The following is a 17,220-nucleotide window of genomic DNA, read 5'->3' as shown; positions in this document are numbered from 1 at the left end:
TTATGGATTACTGAGCATGTGTCTGTACTGTGCTCATATTAGACTGTAAAACAAGACACATTTTGGGGAAAAGGGTAGTATAACAATGAAATAACCCAAAATATGTTTTCAAAGACATCTATTACCTCCCATTTTCCTTCTTTATGACTGAAAATTTGAGTTACATTTCTCCTGTGCCCTTTAAGAACAAATAGAGGATAAATGACTTCCTTGTACTACAAACCTTCATTGAAAACCTACAAGTAAAGCACTCAAAAAATTACACAGAGCATGAACCTGATTTCTGCCTCAAGTTTTAAGTTCCTCAGCTTGTCTGAATCCCCTTCTTTCATCCTTCCCTAACCAAAGTATTAACACAAATACTACTCCCCTCAACATCCCAATTAAAGCCCCAAAATAGGTTTAAATGAGAAACAAGTGTTGCATTCACCTTGTACTGCATGACCTGAAAAGAGACTTTTACTCACTCCAAATGCATATATTTGGCTCACAAAATCTGCCTTTTATAGACAAATCCAAAAAATAACCATACTTTTAAGGGCTAAAGCTAATGAGGGTTTCATAATATAATTTATTTAGTCCGGTGTAGTCTTCGTTTTTTTTCTTAATTATTTTTTCAGTGGTCTGTCTCTTCCAGTTCTATATTTTTGAGTCATGTCTTTAAGAAAGCAAGCTGTATCATCGCTATTATGTGTTAGGGTTAACCAGATCAATCATTGTATAAAAAAAGGACATTTTCTTTTGGAAACAGCCTGAGCATTCAAGCAAAAAGCCTGGTATGAAAGAGAAAGGGTATAACAGGAAATTCAAAGCAAGCAATTAGATAAATGAGTCTGCAGTTATGCCAGTGAAATAAGGCACTAAGTTCTGCCTGTGTTTGTAATTTTTACTTATTTTTTGCTCTGCTATCCTCCTTGTCCTGTCTCATATATATGATAGATAAAATAGTCCTACATAACCAAATAAACATAATTTTTTGGACAACCTTTAGAATAATGTTCACAGTCAGAACTCAACTGGTCATCACTGGAAAGACAAGGAGTAACAGGAACCTGCTGCAGGAGAAGCAGGTGCCATTCTCCAAGACTCTCCTACCAAGAATCTAGAACATCAGCTTTAAAAGGGGCAAAAAGGCTTTCCCATGACTTCAGATGGGAGCTGTATGGGGTATGGCATCAGAAAGCTGGGGAGGTAGGAGCTGTCAAGGCACCCTCTTTCACCTACCCACAGCCTGGAACCTGCGCGTGAGCATGTGGGAACTAAGTTAAGCAGAATGATCTCAAACTGGCAAGGCAAATTCTAGCAATGCAGTGTTTTAGAACACGATATGGTTTTAAGCTGTTTTATTTATAACTCTATTGCAAAACACCTGTGAATAAAAATAAATCATCCTCTACTTCAAGCAGTTAGCTTTCAGCCATTACTTTTACTGTTGGATCACCACACTTGAAGGAGATTTCTTAGTAGTTTGAATTGCTGGTGTCCCATTTGAAATGAAGGGTGGAGTGAGAGAAGGCAGGAAGTTCTCAGGTACAGATTTAGAAAGACTAGGAGGAGTTCTCATACTCTGTGGTCACTGATACTTTTCCATTCCTCCTAAAAGTACCCAGATGTCAGTAGAAGTGACTCAAAACGAGGAATAGATGAGAGTGGATCTCTGACACCACCTGAAACTCAATGGATCAGCACTAGAGAGACAAGCGGTATCGGAACCTGCTATAGGCACCACATGAAGTGAAAACTCGGAGATCAAGTGGACCATCTTGGGTGGTTAAATGTGCATTACATACACAAATAACATGTTAAAGCTTTGAATATGTTAAAACTTTTCATTTAGAGATCATATTGTTGGCTCACCTGAAACTTAATCAAAATCTTACTTCAATAGTTCATATTGGCATCAGATTGTAACTTTTTATTTCAATGACAGGTGGGGACAGATATTGGCAATTAGGTTCAGAGCATCTGAGAGAGGGGATGTGGCTGATGTTACGGGCATTAGCTCATCTTCCTCCCCCGGTGAAAATGCTGAGCCTTTAATGAGCTGAATTAATAATTGGTAGCAGAGGTAAAACAGGCATACTGCTGTCTTATGCTGAATCACAGAATGAGAAAATCAGAGAATAGTCTGAGTTGGAAGGCACCCGTATAGATCATCAAAGTCCAGTTCTTTGCCCTGCACAAGAAAGTCCTAATAATCGGACCATATGCCTTAGAGCATTGTCTAAATCTATTCTGGTTTCCTTTCCGGTTTATGAAAGGCTGTGGTGGAGTTACTTTCCAACAGCACAACAGGGGCTGACATGAGAATCGGGCTCTTTGCCTTTGTAATCAGCTCCTGAGGCTGAGCTTGGGGGTAGAACTGTAGCATACAAACTCTCCACATACCTCAATAAATGCTATTTGACAGTAGCTAAACTTTGATGAAAATGACAATGCCTCCAAGCTGGCAGAAGGTGCTCTCCTGCCCTTCTCTGCTCTGCTGGGGCACTGCAGCGTGGTTGACAGTAACACAAGCATCTTCTCACAAGCCCTCTCATACATCTTGCATTCTCATGTAAAGGGACATGTCTCCTGTAGGGTTAAATGGTCATTTAGTATTTTGCCTTCCTGTGTCAGCGATCAAGCAAGAAAATAATGGTCTGGGTAGCATCTGCATGGTCTGCCTCTCCTTCTCATGATCTGGACTTGCTCTGACCAATGGATTCAGTTTCTGTTCAAGCAGCAAGTGGATGATAGTTGGTCACAACAATCTAGGATGACTGTAGGGACATTACTAAGATGTACATCTACTTTTCTTGAATATATAATTTTTTAAATATTTATTTCATATTTTATATTTCTATTTTCCACTTCATTATCTGGTAATACATATAATTTTTCTCATTTTCAGTAGATTTGCTTTCTTATTCTTTAAAGATTTCTCGTACTGCAAGGGGCAGAGGGAAAAAAAAACAAGCACAAGCAAACAAACAAGCAATAAACAATCCTAAAAAACCCCGTCCTTGTACTTCTCCTGGAAAATGAAACAAAATAAAAAAAAAGATAGATGAAAATTTTTTCAGCAGACACAAAAACTCTCACAGTCCCAGAATGTGTGCTTCTGTGAAGCAGCTTCCTCATTATGTCTGATGACTTTCAGCAAGCTTGCACTTGCTGAGAGTCCTCTAGAAGTCAATGCACATGACTGCTGCAAACCACTCCAATGACCTGAGGTACCAAATGTCCACATCAAACTTTTCTCTTCTCTGCTCATATAAATTTTGCTTCTCTTTGGGATTATGACTTCATGTTTTATTTTTATACAGTGACTCTCTCTACCCACTAAATACAAAAGATTAATACATGATAATTAATGTCTTCATGTGATGTCTTTCCTCCCAGTGGTTGTTTTTAGTGTTTAACTCTACAGATGCTTTGACCAAAGTTTGTATCCTGCATACAATGCAACTGAAATAGCTCAGCTCACACGTTGAGGCTGAGGAGGGATTTTTGCACCAGCTATGAGCCATGGAGGAAAGTCATTGCCTAGTGAGGTTAGAGACAGGGGTGGAAGGGAAAAAAACTGGATAGAAGAATCAGGCATTTATCTGCAAGCCTTCATTTTTCCAAATCATGAGTAAAGGTGGATGTTTGGGTCCTTCGGAATAAATGTCTTTTCTAAAGTTACCTGTTCTGTGTATTTCTAACTTTCCTCAGAGAGAAAATAACATAACACACTTTGCTACAGCATCGGGCTGTTGAGACAATTTGCTCTAACAGCAACAGGGCAGGGCTTCCTCTGTTTTCAGTCTTTAGCTGGAAGATCACACAGTAAGCTTTCCTAGCAAGAAGCACTAGACTGTGGTATCCTCTCTGATGCATGACCTGGTGCTCAGTGTGGCACTGCTATTTGAGAGAACATCTTTACACGATGTAGATATTACTGAAATTTTCAGCACCTTAGTCATAAAGCACTTTCTTATTGACATGCAGCTGACTAGATGAGTGCATGAGTATATTTATACCACCATGCTGTGGGAAATTCAAACTCAGTTAATTACTTCCTACCTAGGTTAAAGTACCAATAAGTGCAAATGCCGAAGTTATTTTTTCCTCATGAAATGGAGCTGCACAATCACCTGATTGCTAAACTGCAGCCAATATTTAACTGAGAAGTGACAGGATAGCAGGGATCTCTGTTCAGCCAGTCTGTAAAGCACTTGCAGTAAAAGGAGCTGTGTAAATGTAAATCATTATTATATTGTTTAAGTAATCAAATCCATGGCACCATTGTTTAAATAAACTGGAGGTGTGGAGCCATTTATTCATATTTTAATGCTTAGACTGCCTGCTACATAAAATATATATGGAAAAAATAAGCTTTCAGAAACATATAAAATACTGTTTTTTCCTAGTGCTGAATTTATAAGCTAGGGAGACTACAGTGCGATAGTAATTCTTAATTTGTTCAGCTGTTTTTATCACTCTTAGTACACAGTACCACAGAATAAAGCAGACCTAAATCTCTCATAAATCTAATGAGAGTGTCGCACTTCAGATGCACATTTTTAAATGGCTGCATCATTGCTTTAATTCAAAACACAGCCAGAAGGCTCAGGATGACCTGGGAAGTTCTACAAAACACTTGCAGATTTATTCGCTTTTGAAAAAGTAGTGAATGTATGTATTTCATCAATGCCCAACGGCCAAAACTGAGATTTGGTCCCACATCATATAGGGTGCTCTACACATAAAAACCCACAATCTCTCTCCCCAGATGCCTTAGTTGAATTCAAATGTTACAGTTATGTAATGTTCCATCTTAATCATTCATGACTATCCCTGTTGCTGCAGACCACACAAAAACTTCAAAGCAAGTCTCCCTATTTAGTTATGTGGGCCCTGGTTCCATAATATTTTCTAATGTGTTTATCCCTATGAAGGAAAGCAATGCTGTAACCCAGGTTACAAGTGGAAAACTGAGGCCCAAAGATATTGTTTTCTAAAGTTTTATGTTTCAGTTCAATCCCTTATTCAAAATGAATGAAACATACCAGTGCCTAAGTTGCACTGATCATAAGTCTGATGCTCTAACACATCTAAAGCATTTTTGAGAGTCCAGACTGAGAGGAACAGGTAGAGATTTCTATGATAGACTAGTGTTTGCTCTTTTAACCCCAAGACTAAGGACAGACGTTGCCTTGAAAACCTTGGTCTTCTTCCATCCCTTTCCCTGTTGAACATTGGTTGCTCTTTCTTCATACTTTTCCTTCAAAAAATAAATTATTTTCAGTTGTGCAATTTGTAACAAACTTCTGGTCTTGGCTAAAAGTGATGAGTACAGTACACATTTTTTGTCACTGGTGTGTGTTTAGGGGTGGTTGATATTACAGAAAAGATGAAAGAAGGCATTAAAACCCACATAGCTGTCTAAGCATACCTAAATTCACCTGGCTCTGGCCTTTGCAAATTGTACTGTACTTTTCTAGAAGAACAGTTAAAAATATTTTTTCTTCAGTGATTAACTCACAGTGTCAAATGAAGTGCTCACCTGAGCGGCATTCAGGATTATGGAATCACAGAATGGTTGAGGTTATAAAGAACTGCCGGAGGTCATCTCATTCAACTCCCTTACTTCAATCGATTCGCCTAGACCCAGTTGCCCAGGACCACGTTCAGATGGCTTTTGAGGATGAAGACTCTACCATCTCTATGACACACCTGTAGCAGTGGTCAGTTGCCCTCACAGTAAAAAAATTTCCTGATACTCAGATATGCACTTTCAGATGGTGTCCCTGGCACTGGGCACTGCTAAAAAAGCCTGACTATCTTCTCACTCCTTCCCTTCAGATATTTGTACACACTGATAAGTTCACTCCTGAGCTTTCTCCAGGCTGATGAGTCTCAGCCTTTCCTCAAATGTGAGGCGCTGCAGTTCCTTAAACATCTTGGTGGCTCTTTGGTGGACTCTCTACAGTATACTTGTGTCTCTCTTGTACTGGGCACCCCAGAACTGGACACAGTACTTCAGGTGTGGTCTCACCGGTGCTGGGTAGAGCAAAAGAATCCCCTTACTCAAACTTTTGGCAACATTCCTCCTAATGCAGACCAGGATATCATTAGCCTTCTCTATGGCAAGGGCCCATTTCTGGCTCATGCTCAACCTTATGTCCACCAGGACTCCCAGGTTCTTTCCTGCAAAGCTACTTTCTATCCAGGTGGGTCTTGCATATCCAATGCATGAGATTATTCCTCTTCAGGGGCAGGACTTTGAATTTTCCTTTTACGGAGTATCATAGTGTTCTTCTCAGACCTGTTCATTTCTCCAACCTGTCAAGGTCCCTCTGGATGTCAGCATGACACTGCTCTATCAGCCCCTCCTCACTGTTTTGTGTCACCAGAAAAATTGCAGAGGGTACATTCTGGTACCATCATACAGGTCATTATTGAAGATATTAAATAGAATTGGATGTTAAATAGGTTGTGGACCATTACTGACTCTTGGGGTATACTGCTAGTTACTGTCCCCAGATGGAATTCATGCCACTGATCACAACCCTCCTGGCTCAGCCATTTGGCTTGTTTTAACTCTGCCTCACTGCTCATCCAGCCCATACTTCATCAGCTTCTCTACAAGGATATTTATTATGAGATAGTGTTGGAAGTCTCACTGAAATCAAGGCAATCTCTTGCCTTGTCCACCTACCTAGTTTTTTCATCAGAAAAGGTTATCAGGTTTGTCAAGCGTGAGTTTGTGAATCCATGCTGATGATTCCCAATCATCTGTCTTCTTATCCAACATGTTTCTCTAAATGTTCCGAGGATTAGTTTCTCCATCACCTTTCCAGGTGCTGGAGGTGAGGCTGACAGGCCTATAGTTCCCTGGGTCCTCCTTCTTGCCTGGTTTGAAGGTAGGAATTATATTTGATTGCCTCCAGTCTCAGATATCTTTTCCAAATGCCATTATTGTTCAAAGTAAATGGCCTCTCACTGACGTTAAACCACATCCCTCAACACTTGTGGACACATCAGTGCCCATGTAGATCTGGTTTGTTGGATCAGAGAATTATGAGCCATGGCTACATGTGTTGGCCAGGGGACCTTATTATGGGACAGTAGTTTAAAAAAATTACTTGCAGTTCTCAGAGAACTGTTAATTTCCACTCTAAAAGGCTGTGCCCTCCTAACCCGTGTATACGAACAGAGGATACCTGTTGCAGTCTGAAATTCAGATACCAACAGAAAAGGAACTGCTAGGATTAAACAGGAAACCTTGGGCCACAGAGGCTGGGGAAAAAAAACCATCATCTAAAGGACCAGACAAGATCCACTGACACTCATTTCATGTGGATTGTCCTGATCTCCCACAGCAGGAAGTAGAGAGACTTTGCATGATGCTATCAGATATCTCATTGTTTTCTCCCTCCCTGTGTAAATCCTTATTTCGGGAAAAGCTGACCACCCTTCCCCAGTATAATCTTGCTTACTGGAAATATCAAATCCTTTTTCCCCCAAATGTAAAAACAGGATCCGAGAAATGTAAATCCATTTTTCCTCTTATGTCACCTCGTTACTGGAAATGTTAATAGATTGTGGAATCCCCTGTTTGGAATAACCCTGCCTCCTCACTAACATGGAAGCCCCTGAGACCCTTAAATGGCACTTGCGTGTTCAACAAATCATTCCAGTTTTTGCTCCCATAGCTGGGATCGTCATAGCTTTATTAGACTGTTACAGACACCTGCTGGACATGAGGAGGTTCTGTAATATGACCAGCAGTTTCCATTTTCTCCATCTTGGTTTGAATACCATGAAAATGAACAGGACAATTAAGAAGAGTGAAGAGAAAAGGAAATTTAGAATCAATAAGCAACAAAAATCAGAAAAGAGAAAGAATGCAAATTAAAACAAAACAAACCAAAACAAAAAAAACCCAAAACAACCCCCCAAAAAAAAACCAAAACCAACCAAACAAACAAAGAAAAAACAAGAAAAGCAAGTAGAAAAAAAACAAACCAAAACAAAAAAACCCATACAGAAACCATAACAAGCTTTCCTCTCACTCTTCCTAGAAAGAGAGTAATCCTAGTTCTGTTCCAGGTGAAACAATATTATCTTGACAGTAGGATTAGAAAAAACAGTGCAAGGACTAGTCAGAGAGAAAGAAAGAGTCCACTGGGAGCACACATAGATCAGTAAAGTGATGGTGTTTGCCTGTGCGGGACACACATCTCCTGCACAGGCCCCTGTTGCAGGATCTTTTTCAATAGGAGCGGAGGTCAAGGCACAAAAGAAGTTCTGAGATACCACTAAGAGCTAAGTGCATGCTCCACTAAATAGAGAATGTTCCCTTCTCCTAATGATGTGGTAAAGATAATACAGCATGTCACCTCTGGGCAGCCTCAGGCTATTGATTTGATGTCCATGTTAGGGCAGCTGTTGTCTTTGCAATTTGACATTGACCGAGCTGCCTCTGGGACGTGCAGGAGCTATGACTCTTCCTCTAGCTTCTCCTTCACTCTCTGGGAAACCGTGAGGAACAGAGTTTTGATCTGGGACCTACTCATTAGATTAGTATCAGAAACATGCATTCTAAATGCATTGAAAGTCATCAAAACAGGCTACTAGCTTCAGCAAAGGCCCTGAGATAGCAAGTACAAGTGAAGGTCAGATGGGGAAGCAGACAAAGAATGCTCCTCCTGCTAATTGTCATTCTAAGGGCACTGGTATATCCAAAGCCAAACTTCAGATTCTGGTACAATTTCAGCTCCGTGTGAGCAGGATGCCCAACAGAGAACACTTGCCACTATCTCCCAAACCTTGAATTCTCGTGGAGCCATTGTCCCCTTTGCACCATCTGCAGCTCTGGTGGAAGACCATAGTTAGGACAGAAAGGGGAATCGCACTGGTGTCTTGGGTAATGATCAGGAGAGATGGGGCTCACATCAATGGGTAGGGGAGAACTTCTGCTTTCATTCTTTCAGTATGTGTACATTGTTCATTAAAAATTCTTAGCAGAGAATGCAGCAAATTTCTTTCTCTTGTGCATACGTTTCTTACTAGCAGGATTCCTTCAAGCTGAGCATAGACAATGTGTCTCAGTCCTGATATACTGACTATCTTAGCATATATTAAGTGCTCATCATTTTAGCAGCTAAGCAGTGTCACGTCCCATTTAGCACATACACAGCATTTTATAGAGCAGAGCACTGTAGAAATCCTTTTCCCTTAGGTTTTTCTACACGCTCATTGCAGTGATATGCATCGGACCACTTAAAGCAAAACAGATTTAGTTAATTAACTCTAAGGGACTGAGTGGTTCCCTGACTGGAAGTCATAAGAACTGGTTTTGATATTATGAGTACCATTGATTAACTCTCAGATGCTGGACAATCACTTCATCTTTCTATGCTTCATTTTTCCCTGTGCAAAATGTAGAGAAATAAAATTTGTTTTCTTTGGTGAAGTGCTTTTGAGAACTGTGAATGAAAAGAGTTATGCATCATCAATGAATCATCAAAAAGGCCTGATGGGAGATTTACAGAAATAGCACTTTCCTTGCTGCTTCTGAAAAACTGAGCCACAAACAAGTAAAGCAACAAAGGGCCAAATCCTCACTGAGAGGAAGCACTGGAGATGGGATAAAAATTTAGAGTTGTCTGGCACCTTGACAGCCACTTGTTCCTCTAGACCAGGCTGGCAAGAGAGGATCTTTCAGTCATTTCTGTCCATGACACCAAGTTCTCATCCACTCAACTACTAGACAGCATGTCTTCCCTTCTCCATTGTTTGTTTTTTTTACCTGGCCATCCTCCTCCTCAGAAAATGGACACGTGGAACCACTTCCAACACCTGACAACTCCTGCAAGCTTCTCTTTCTGGTTGCAGGGATATTCCTGTACGCTGGGCCAAATTCACTATACAACAAACATATGACTGTAAACATCCTTCAGAGTACTTTTCAGCCTTACAGATGTTAAACACTGGTGAGTTTTTGCCAAAAGCATTGCCTTGGGAAAAAAATGGAACTGGCATGTTTTCTTTCACTCTAATTATAATTCTCTATCATTATCTAGTTTTATCTTATTCTTTCATTCTACTTAACGCCATACAGTTACAAGTCCCAAAGCTAACACACAAGTTCCACTATTCCGCTATTCCACTTTGCTCTGTAGCCAGAGCAAAGCAAATAATGTCCACTTGTTAATTGATTATTTCAGCATATTTTTATAACTGAGGAATGGAAGTGGACAGAACTGAATTTCCTTAGATTATTTTAGTATTTTTAATAAATATTCTTTAAAAAAATTGTTCTTTGGACTTGATGATCAATATTCTTAATTTTGACAACGAATGAGTGAATATGGAGTAGCTAAATAAATTATCTTATTCTTTCTGTTCTACAAGTGATTCAGATAAAAGTACTGCACAGACATTCAGCTATGAAGAAACTTTAAAATTAGATTTTATTGTAAGAGAAGGGTGAGGGAAAAATGACATATGAACATTTACTACCTCTTATTTTGAGGTAGTAAAATTATATTTCCTCATGGTAAAGAAAATTATACTATGGTAAAGAAGAAAATAACAAGGTCTGTTTTGGGATCTGGAGGTTGGGTACCGAGACTTGATGTGTGCCTCAGCTCTCCCCGATAGGCAGTAGGAGAAGGACAGAGTAGCCAGTGGGTAATAACAGCAAGCCTACAGAGGAAGTCAATGGCTTTGACTGTGTTTTGGCCACAGTTTATACTCAAATTAGAGTCAAACCCTAAAACCCATTATTCCTCTACCAAATCAAATTTTTCTTCAGTGCTTCAGGATGCTTGATGTGTTTGGTTCTACTTTTCCATGAGATTCTGACTTCTGCTGGTAGCTCACATACAGCCAAAGAGAGGCTTCAGTTCAATGTATCTGATAGTCCTTCCTTTGCAATTAAAAGAAAGGAAAGGGTGATTTCTAGGGATTCATCACTAACATGAAGATACTATGTCAATCATTCTTATAATATAGAAGGAAAAAACAGTAATGCTGTTTTCCTGTACTGTTCCTACACATTTTTAATCTCTAAAATTTATTGTTGCTTCACTGCAAGAGCATTTCTTGCTTTACATCATTAAAAGTCAGAGGGGTTGTAGAACTGGATTTCAGAACTGCATCTGAAATTACATCTATCTCTTCTTGCATTTAATATTGTATAAAACATTAATACAAAGTTGTCAGCCATTACAGTTGTGTAAAACAGTTCTTAGTGAATTAAAAAATGAGGTCTTTTTATACAGGTGAAAAATCTCTTGTTAACAACCCCAGATCTTAAATCACAGAGTAATTAGAGTCTGTGTTATGGGTAGACAGCATAAACTTCCTCCCACATTGCTTCCTCTCTCAGTAGTGTGTTTCAATCCCACCTACAGGAGGTGGAAAGGGAAATTTCTGACTTCTAGTCTTCAAGTATTCCTTTCTTTGTTATGCCTAGTAAGGAGTCTACTAACTGCAGTACTATTTTTTCCTTAATTGGAAATTTCACTGAAAACAGCTGTTGTTAGACAATGAATACTACAGAAATTTGTAATGTATTACTTTGGCAGAAAAGCGATGAACAGACAACAGGCAAACTGACAGACAGAATTTAAATTTGTCAGACACTACTAATGCTGCTGGTGAGAGTGCTATCTCACTTCAAAGTCAAATCAGTGACCTAGCAGTAAAAGAATCTATATGCTGATTTCTGCCCCCTTGTCATCATCAGAGGACCAAACAACTGCATTTACCTGTAGATCAGGACTTCATCATCCGAGCAGTTATACTGCAGCTGATACATTTTTACCCGAGGGGCCGACTTGCTCACTGTCCACTTGACCAATGCTGAGGTAGTGGTCACATCTGACACCAGGACAGCCCTTTCTGGTGGGCCTTTTGTTTCCCCACGATTTGACTTGGTGGAGCTGGTGATGTCGGAGAGCCTGGATTTCGGGGGAGCTGATCGGCCTGTGCCATTGCTGAGATGGGGAAGCTGAACAATTGAGAGTTCAATTGTTGCAGTGGACTCTCCAGCAGCATTGGCTGCTATACATGTGAAAGTTCCATAATCCTTGGAGGTGGTGATGAGTATGTCTAAGGTGCCATTGTCATAGACAGCTGTCCTCGAAGAGTTTCCGATCAGACGGTCATCAGGGGCTACCCAGTGAATGATGGGAGTGGGATCCCCAATGGCTTTGCATTTCAGCGTAGCAGTTTGCCCTTCTAAAACCAGCAGCTTGTGAGTATGTTGTGTGATAAGAGGAGGCTCACAAACAAATTCTTCTTCCCGTACGTACCAGAAGTACCTTCCCTTTAGACCTGGAGGAGAAGCACAAGTTTCCATATCATCATCTCTGTCAAGTCGCCTTAACCACAGTAGCTCACAGTTGCAATGCAGTGGATTGCCCCCAAAGCTGAGAGACAAAGGTGGAGAAAATGGGGTAACGGCTAATGGAATTACTTGAGATCTGGCAAATATAGGGTCAGGGGGGAGCTTCTGCAGTCTGTTGGATGTTAGATCCAATCGGGCCAGTTTCTGAAGATCTGCAAATGTCCCCTCTGTTATATAATCTATCAGGTTGTGATCTAAACTGAGCTGGTGCAAGTTTATCATCTTTCTTATAGATTCCCAGGGAATGCTTCGGAGGTTATTGTAGGAAAGGTCTAAGTCTTCCAATGTCAGCAAAAAATCCTCAAAGGCTTCATCAGAAATGCTGCTTAGCTGGTTGTTGTTTAAAATCAAATGCTGAAGGTTAATTAAACCTCTCAAAATATCCTCTCCAATTTCAGGCAGTCTGTTGCTGTCCAGATGTAAAGACCGAAGGCTCTCCAAGTCAGTGAAAGAGTAGGGCTGTATGTAACTGATGGTGTTTCTGGACAAAGTAAGGTCAACAAGTCCAGACATATTGGCAAAATCTTGTCGGCTGATATTAATAATAAAGTTGCCCCCAAGACGGAGTTCAACAGTCCTTCGATCTATGTCCAGCGGCACAAAAAGGAGACCCTTGGAGGGACACAGAGTCCCCAGTGACTCAGACAGGTTCTGACAGACACAATATTTGGGACAAGCATTGACTGTGACAGCCATTCCAAACACCAGGATGCTGCAGAACAATTTTTCCATTGTAAATCACGCAACAGTACCTGAAAGAAATGAATAGAGATACAAGGAATATCAGCAGTTATGATATAAATAAGTTTCCTCTTATGTTTTACCTAACATCTACCTCCATCAAGACTTTGCAGTGCTTCCTCTCAGGAGTCACACCTAAAGGCATCAGGACTCCAGGATGTGAAGGATAAATGTTATAGAAGCATGTTTCTCCAGGTAAAGTATTTTATTCTAAAGAAAAAAGACGTGAGTTTGATTCCAAATCCAAACGGGATAGGAATTGCTAGTCCTTATGCCTGGTAACAGGGTCTCATGACTGCCTATTTTCTAGTTACAGCATTATAATTTTTATTGAGTGGCTGGTAGCAAACAAATCCCATCATCAGATTGCACGGCTTACTAAAAATCCTGAAAGATTTCATTTGGAGTACTGTCTGCTTCTTTGAGGGTAGGAGCTAGAAATATTATGTATAACAATTACTTACTGCTGCAAAATAACGAGGAATTAGTCTTAGGGTTGAAGCAGCTGATTTTATGGATAAAAATAACTGCATTTTTTCCCTGTCAGTAATGTGGTTAATAATGACAATGTAATTATCTGGCCAGTTCTGGGGCAAGTCACTTGCACACCCATAACAAAATTGATGATAGACAGTACAGGAAGAAGAAATTACTTGCACAATTGTCACCTGGATTCACCTGTGCTCAGCCAACCTATGGAAAGGATGACTGCATCCAGCTCCCAAGAGAATGCATCCAGGGGAAATCTGTGCTACATTAGTCTCCTGGCAAGATTTTTGACAACTTCGTGCTCTCAGACTGCAATTCCTCTTGTCATAGTGACAGCGAAGCTCTTGCCTGCCTCCATGGCCCTTCCTTGCATCCTGCCCATTCATCTTTGCACCACTATTTCCCTTTTTTTTCAGCTCTCACATGCTTTTCCAGCTTGAACTGTAAGGTATCTGTCTTTGAAGAATAAACTAAATGTATTTACAGGCTGCCTCACAGGGCCAGTTGTGACTGGGAAAAGTCGTAGCCCTGCTTCGGGTTTGGGAATATCTACTTACACAGGTTTGCTGACATTCTTCCACATGTGGAGGACATGGGTAAACTTGCTTTCTTTCTGTCTCTCCCTTTCACAGACCGTGCTATCAAGCAGGGCTGAGGAATGGGTAGATCATTTCTAACCCTCATTCTCCTCCTGAGTAAAGCAGCAGGGAGACAAAGAGCTATATTTTTGTAAAGGATCCCTCAGGTTTTTTTGATAAGATGATGTGCTCTAGTCTCCAAGACCCTCACCTGTGGCAGTAGCTACAGGCATAATTCAGCTTGTAGTATTCAACATAGCCATTTTGTCTCTCTTTAACCTACATCCACCACATAAACTTGCATTACTATCCTTGGTCTTTGGTATATGACATATCCCTTCTCAATCATGCAGTGCTCATAGGTTTAGGAGTTTTTTTGCACTTGTGTTTCAAGAGACATCATGGCACAATGAGAGATAAGACACCCTTGTGTTAATTGATTGCCCCTGTAACACCTAGTCAGTGTATGCCAGAAAGTCACCAGTGCCTAAGCTAGTTCTATAACTGCTATACATATGATGGGATAACTCCAATAATTAGTACTACGAGGCCACTCAAACTCATTTGTCACAAAAAACACACTTCACAAAAAAGTTGCATCACAATTATTTACACTCCATCACACATCTGAAATGACAGTTATGCAGACTTTTTATAATAATTAAAAGAAAATATAAAAGTTATTAAACTCCCAGTAATACAGACCAAGTACAAAACAAAATCTATCACGAGTAATTTTTAAAAAACTCTTTAAACAGGTCTTGCTCTACTTTCTTGTGAAAGGAATGAAAACTGGGGCCCAGTGTTTGGGACTCTGACCAGAGGTTCCCAATCCCTCCGCTGGGTAAGAGGGTTTGGTATCTCCTCTGTAGAATACATGAGATGAGTCAGAAAAAGCAGCTGTAGAAATGAAAGATACTATGAGTACTGAACAATGTACAGTATGATCTTTATGGCAAGGTTTTCTGCATGATGTGATGATAGTAACTATATACCGTTATTACTATTTCATAGGGGAGGAAACGACTAAAGAATATGTTTGCTGAACTTTGCAAACAAGATGAAAGCCCACCTCTTTTTGGGCATCCTTTTAGAAAGAACGGCTTGAGAAGAGTAATCGTACCTTCAATAGTAAATAAAAGGCTACTGAACAAAATGTTTGGAGATTAGCAAATGCATTATTGATGCAAATCTGTGGAATACTTAGCAATGAACTATAAATAAGCCTTATGTTATTATCAATTGGTAGTTTGCTAACAGGCAATTGGCTTTTTCAGTCTTAATTATAATTGTGTTCTGCAGCTTTAATTTAGTGTATTACCCTACCAGCTGAAATGATAAACAAAAAGAAGTTTAAAAGGGGGAGAAATAGATACAGTTAATTAGTAATAAGCCCTTTCATAGCTTCTCCCTCATCTACATTCCCACCCTCTGAATATCTATTCAAAAATGTGAATGCACACTTACTACAGCAGTGTCTCCTTTAAGTGTCTCAGTTCTCTAACCACGTTTTTTCTGGATGCTGTTAAATATCACAGTGCTTTGGGGAGACAGTCGATTCTGAGCATCAGAGTGAAATGCATTTATGAAAAGAAAAAAAAAATGAGGGGCAGAACAGAAGTTAATTACATAAAACAGGGACTGAAGCACTGAGAGGAGGATGTGAAGCAGGAGGCCTAAAAGGCAAAGTAAACCCTGATGGGGAAACCATCTGCGAATGGCTTGAAAGCACATCATCTGCCCGTGTGTGCTTGCATGTGTGCATGAAAAAGACATAGAGTGCAGCATGTGCTTTTACCAGCAAGAGGAAAAATCAGTAAAAGCCTTACAGGGATGGAAATATCATGGCCACTGTCATTCCAGTAATTGAATACATTTGAAAGTATTAATGTAAATATTGTTTATTTGCAGAGGAAATGTCTATCCTTTGTGATCTTTTGCTAGCATCATTATTTCAAGCTTCTGAGCCTTGAGTGTTTCTGAAATGTAAACCTGAAGTGAATAGTTTACAACACAACAAAAAAGGTATGAACCCAAAGGACTACTTGTAGGACATTGGAGACAAAAAATTGCACAGAGCTCCTTAAGGAGAACATTGGGGGGTTCCATAGGACAAATAGTTTTCTTTTTTCTCTCTGGAAAGACAATACACTTGGGCAGAAGATGAGGTAAGAATTCAAAGAATAATAGAATCGTAAAATGGTTTGGGTTGGAAGGGACCTTAAAGATCAATTAGTTTCAACCTCCCTCCCATGGACAGGATCACCTTTCACTAGACCAGGCGGCTGAGAGCCCCATCCAACCTGGCCTTGAACACTTCCAGGGGTGATTCCAGGGAATACTACATTTCTTGAGTCTGCACAATTATAATAATATCTTTTAAAATCTAAACCCTCCCACAAAATCAAGGTAATTGCTAGCTGTCAAGGGGGTGGATGTGTAATATTATTTTTTTTTTCAGTTCTGGTAATTTTCATATAAGACATATTATAAAGTGTCAAGTTAAGGGTCTGTTTTTGCTGACCAGTTTTCTCACCTTGTTCCCAAAATGTCTTGTGACCTGCAATATCAAGAATTTTATAGGCTGCTAATGGCAGTCTTGTGATAAGCTCACCATTCTGATTTACATTTTAAAGGTATCTATCAGCCCGATAAAGTATACTTCTCACAGCAAGTCAGTGAATCTGGAAGAGTTCCTGTCTCAGCCCAAGATGAAAAATAGCCCCTTTAGTCCTCTTAGAACAAGGATTGGTATGAATTAATATGTGCAAGAGCCATAAAGCTTGGTGTTTTGTATTCAAATTTTCCTCATAAAGATACAAATTCTGGGATTTGGCATCTCATTTCAGCAATGTCTCCGAGGCATTTTTTAATTCTATATTCATTGAACTTTGCATATAAATTCTAATAACCTTTGCCTACCACAGCACCAAGTACAAGGTAACTGTCAGAAAAATATGCTGCACCATACAGGCTGGGAAAAAAAGAGACTAAAAAAAAAAAAGGAGAGGTGGATGGGTA

The 17,220-nt window shown here is 39.9% G+C and overlaps 1 protein-coding gene across 3 annotated transcripts in view; it reads right to left on the bottom strand.

Annotated features, from left to right (window-relative positions):
- Positions 1-17,220, bottom strand: part of LRFN2 (leucine rich repeat and fibronectin type III domain containing 2) — a 157,549-nt gene that overhangs the window by 27,717 nt on the left and 112,612 nt on the right. For all 3 annotated transcript variants that reach the window (XM_064648450.1, XM_064648452.1, XM_064648451.1), the window contains one exon: positions 11,751-13,143. In XM_064648450.1, the coding sequence (XP_064504520.1) occupies positions 11,751-13,123 (1,373 nt within the window). In that variant the 5' untranslated portion in view covers positions 13,124-13,143. The remainder of the gene's footprint in view (positions 1-11,750; positions 13,144-17,220) is intronic.

This window comes from Pseudopipra pipra, chromosome 3 (genome assembly GCF_036250125.1).
Source record: "Pseudopipra pipra isolate bDixPip1 chromosome 3, bDixPip1.hap1, whole genome shotgun sequence".
Taxonomy (NCBI): domain Eukaryota; kingdom Metazoa; phylum Chordata; class Aves; order Passeriformes; family Pipridae; genus Pseudopipra; species Pseudopipra pipra.
The sequence above is the reverse complement of the archived record's forward strand: the minus strand, read 5'-3'. Positions and strand labels throughout refer to the sequence as shown.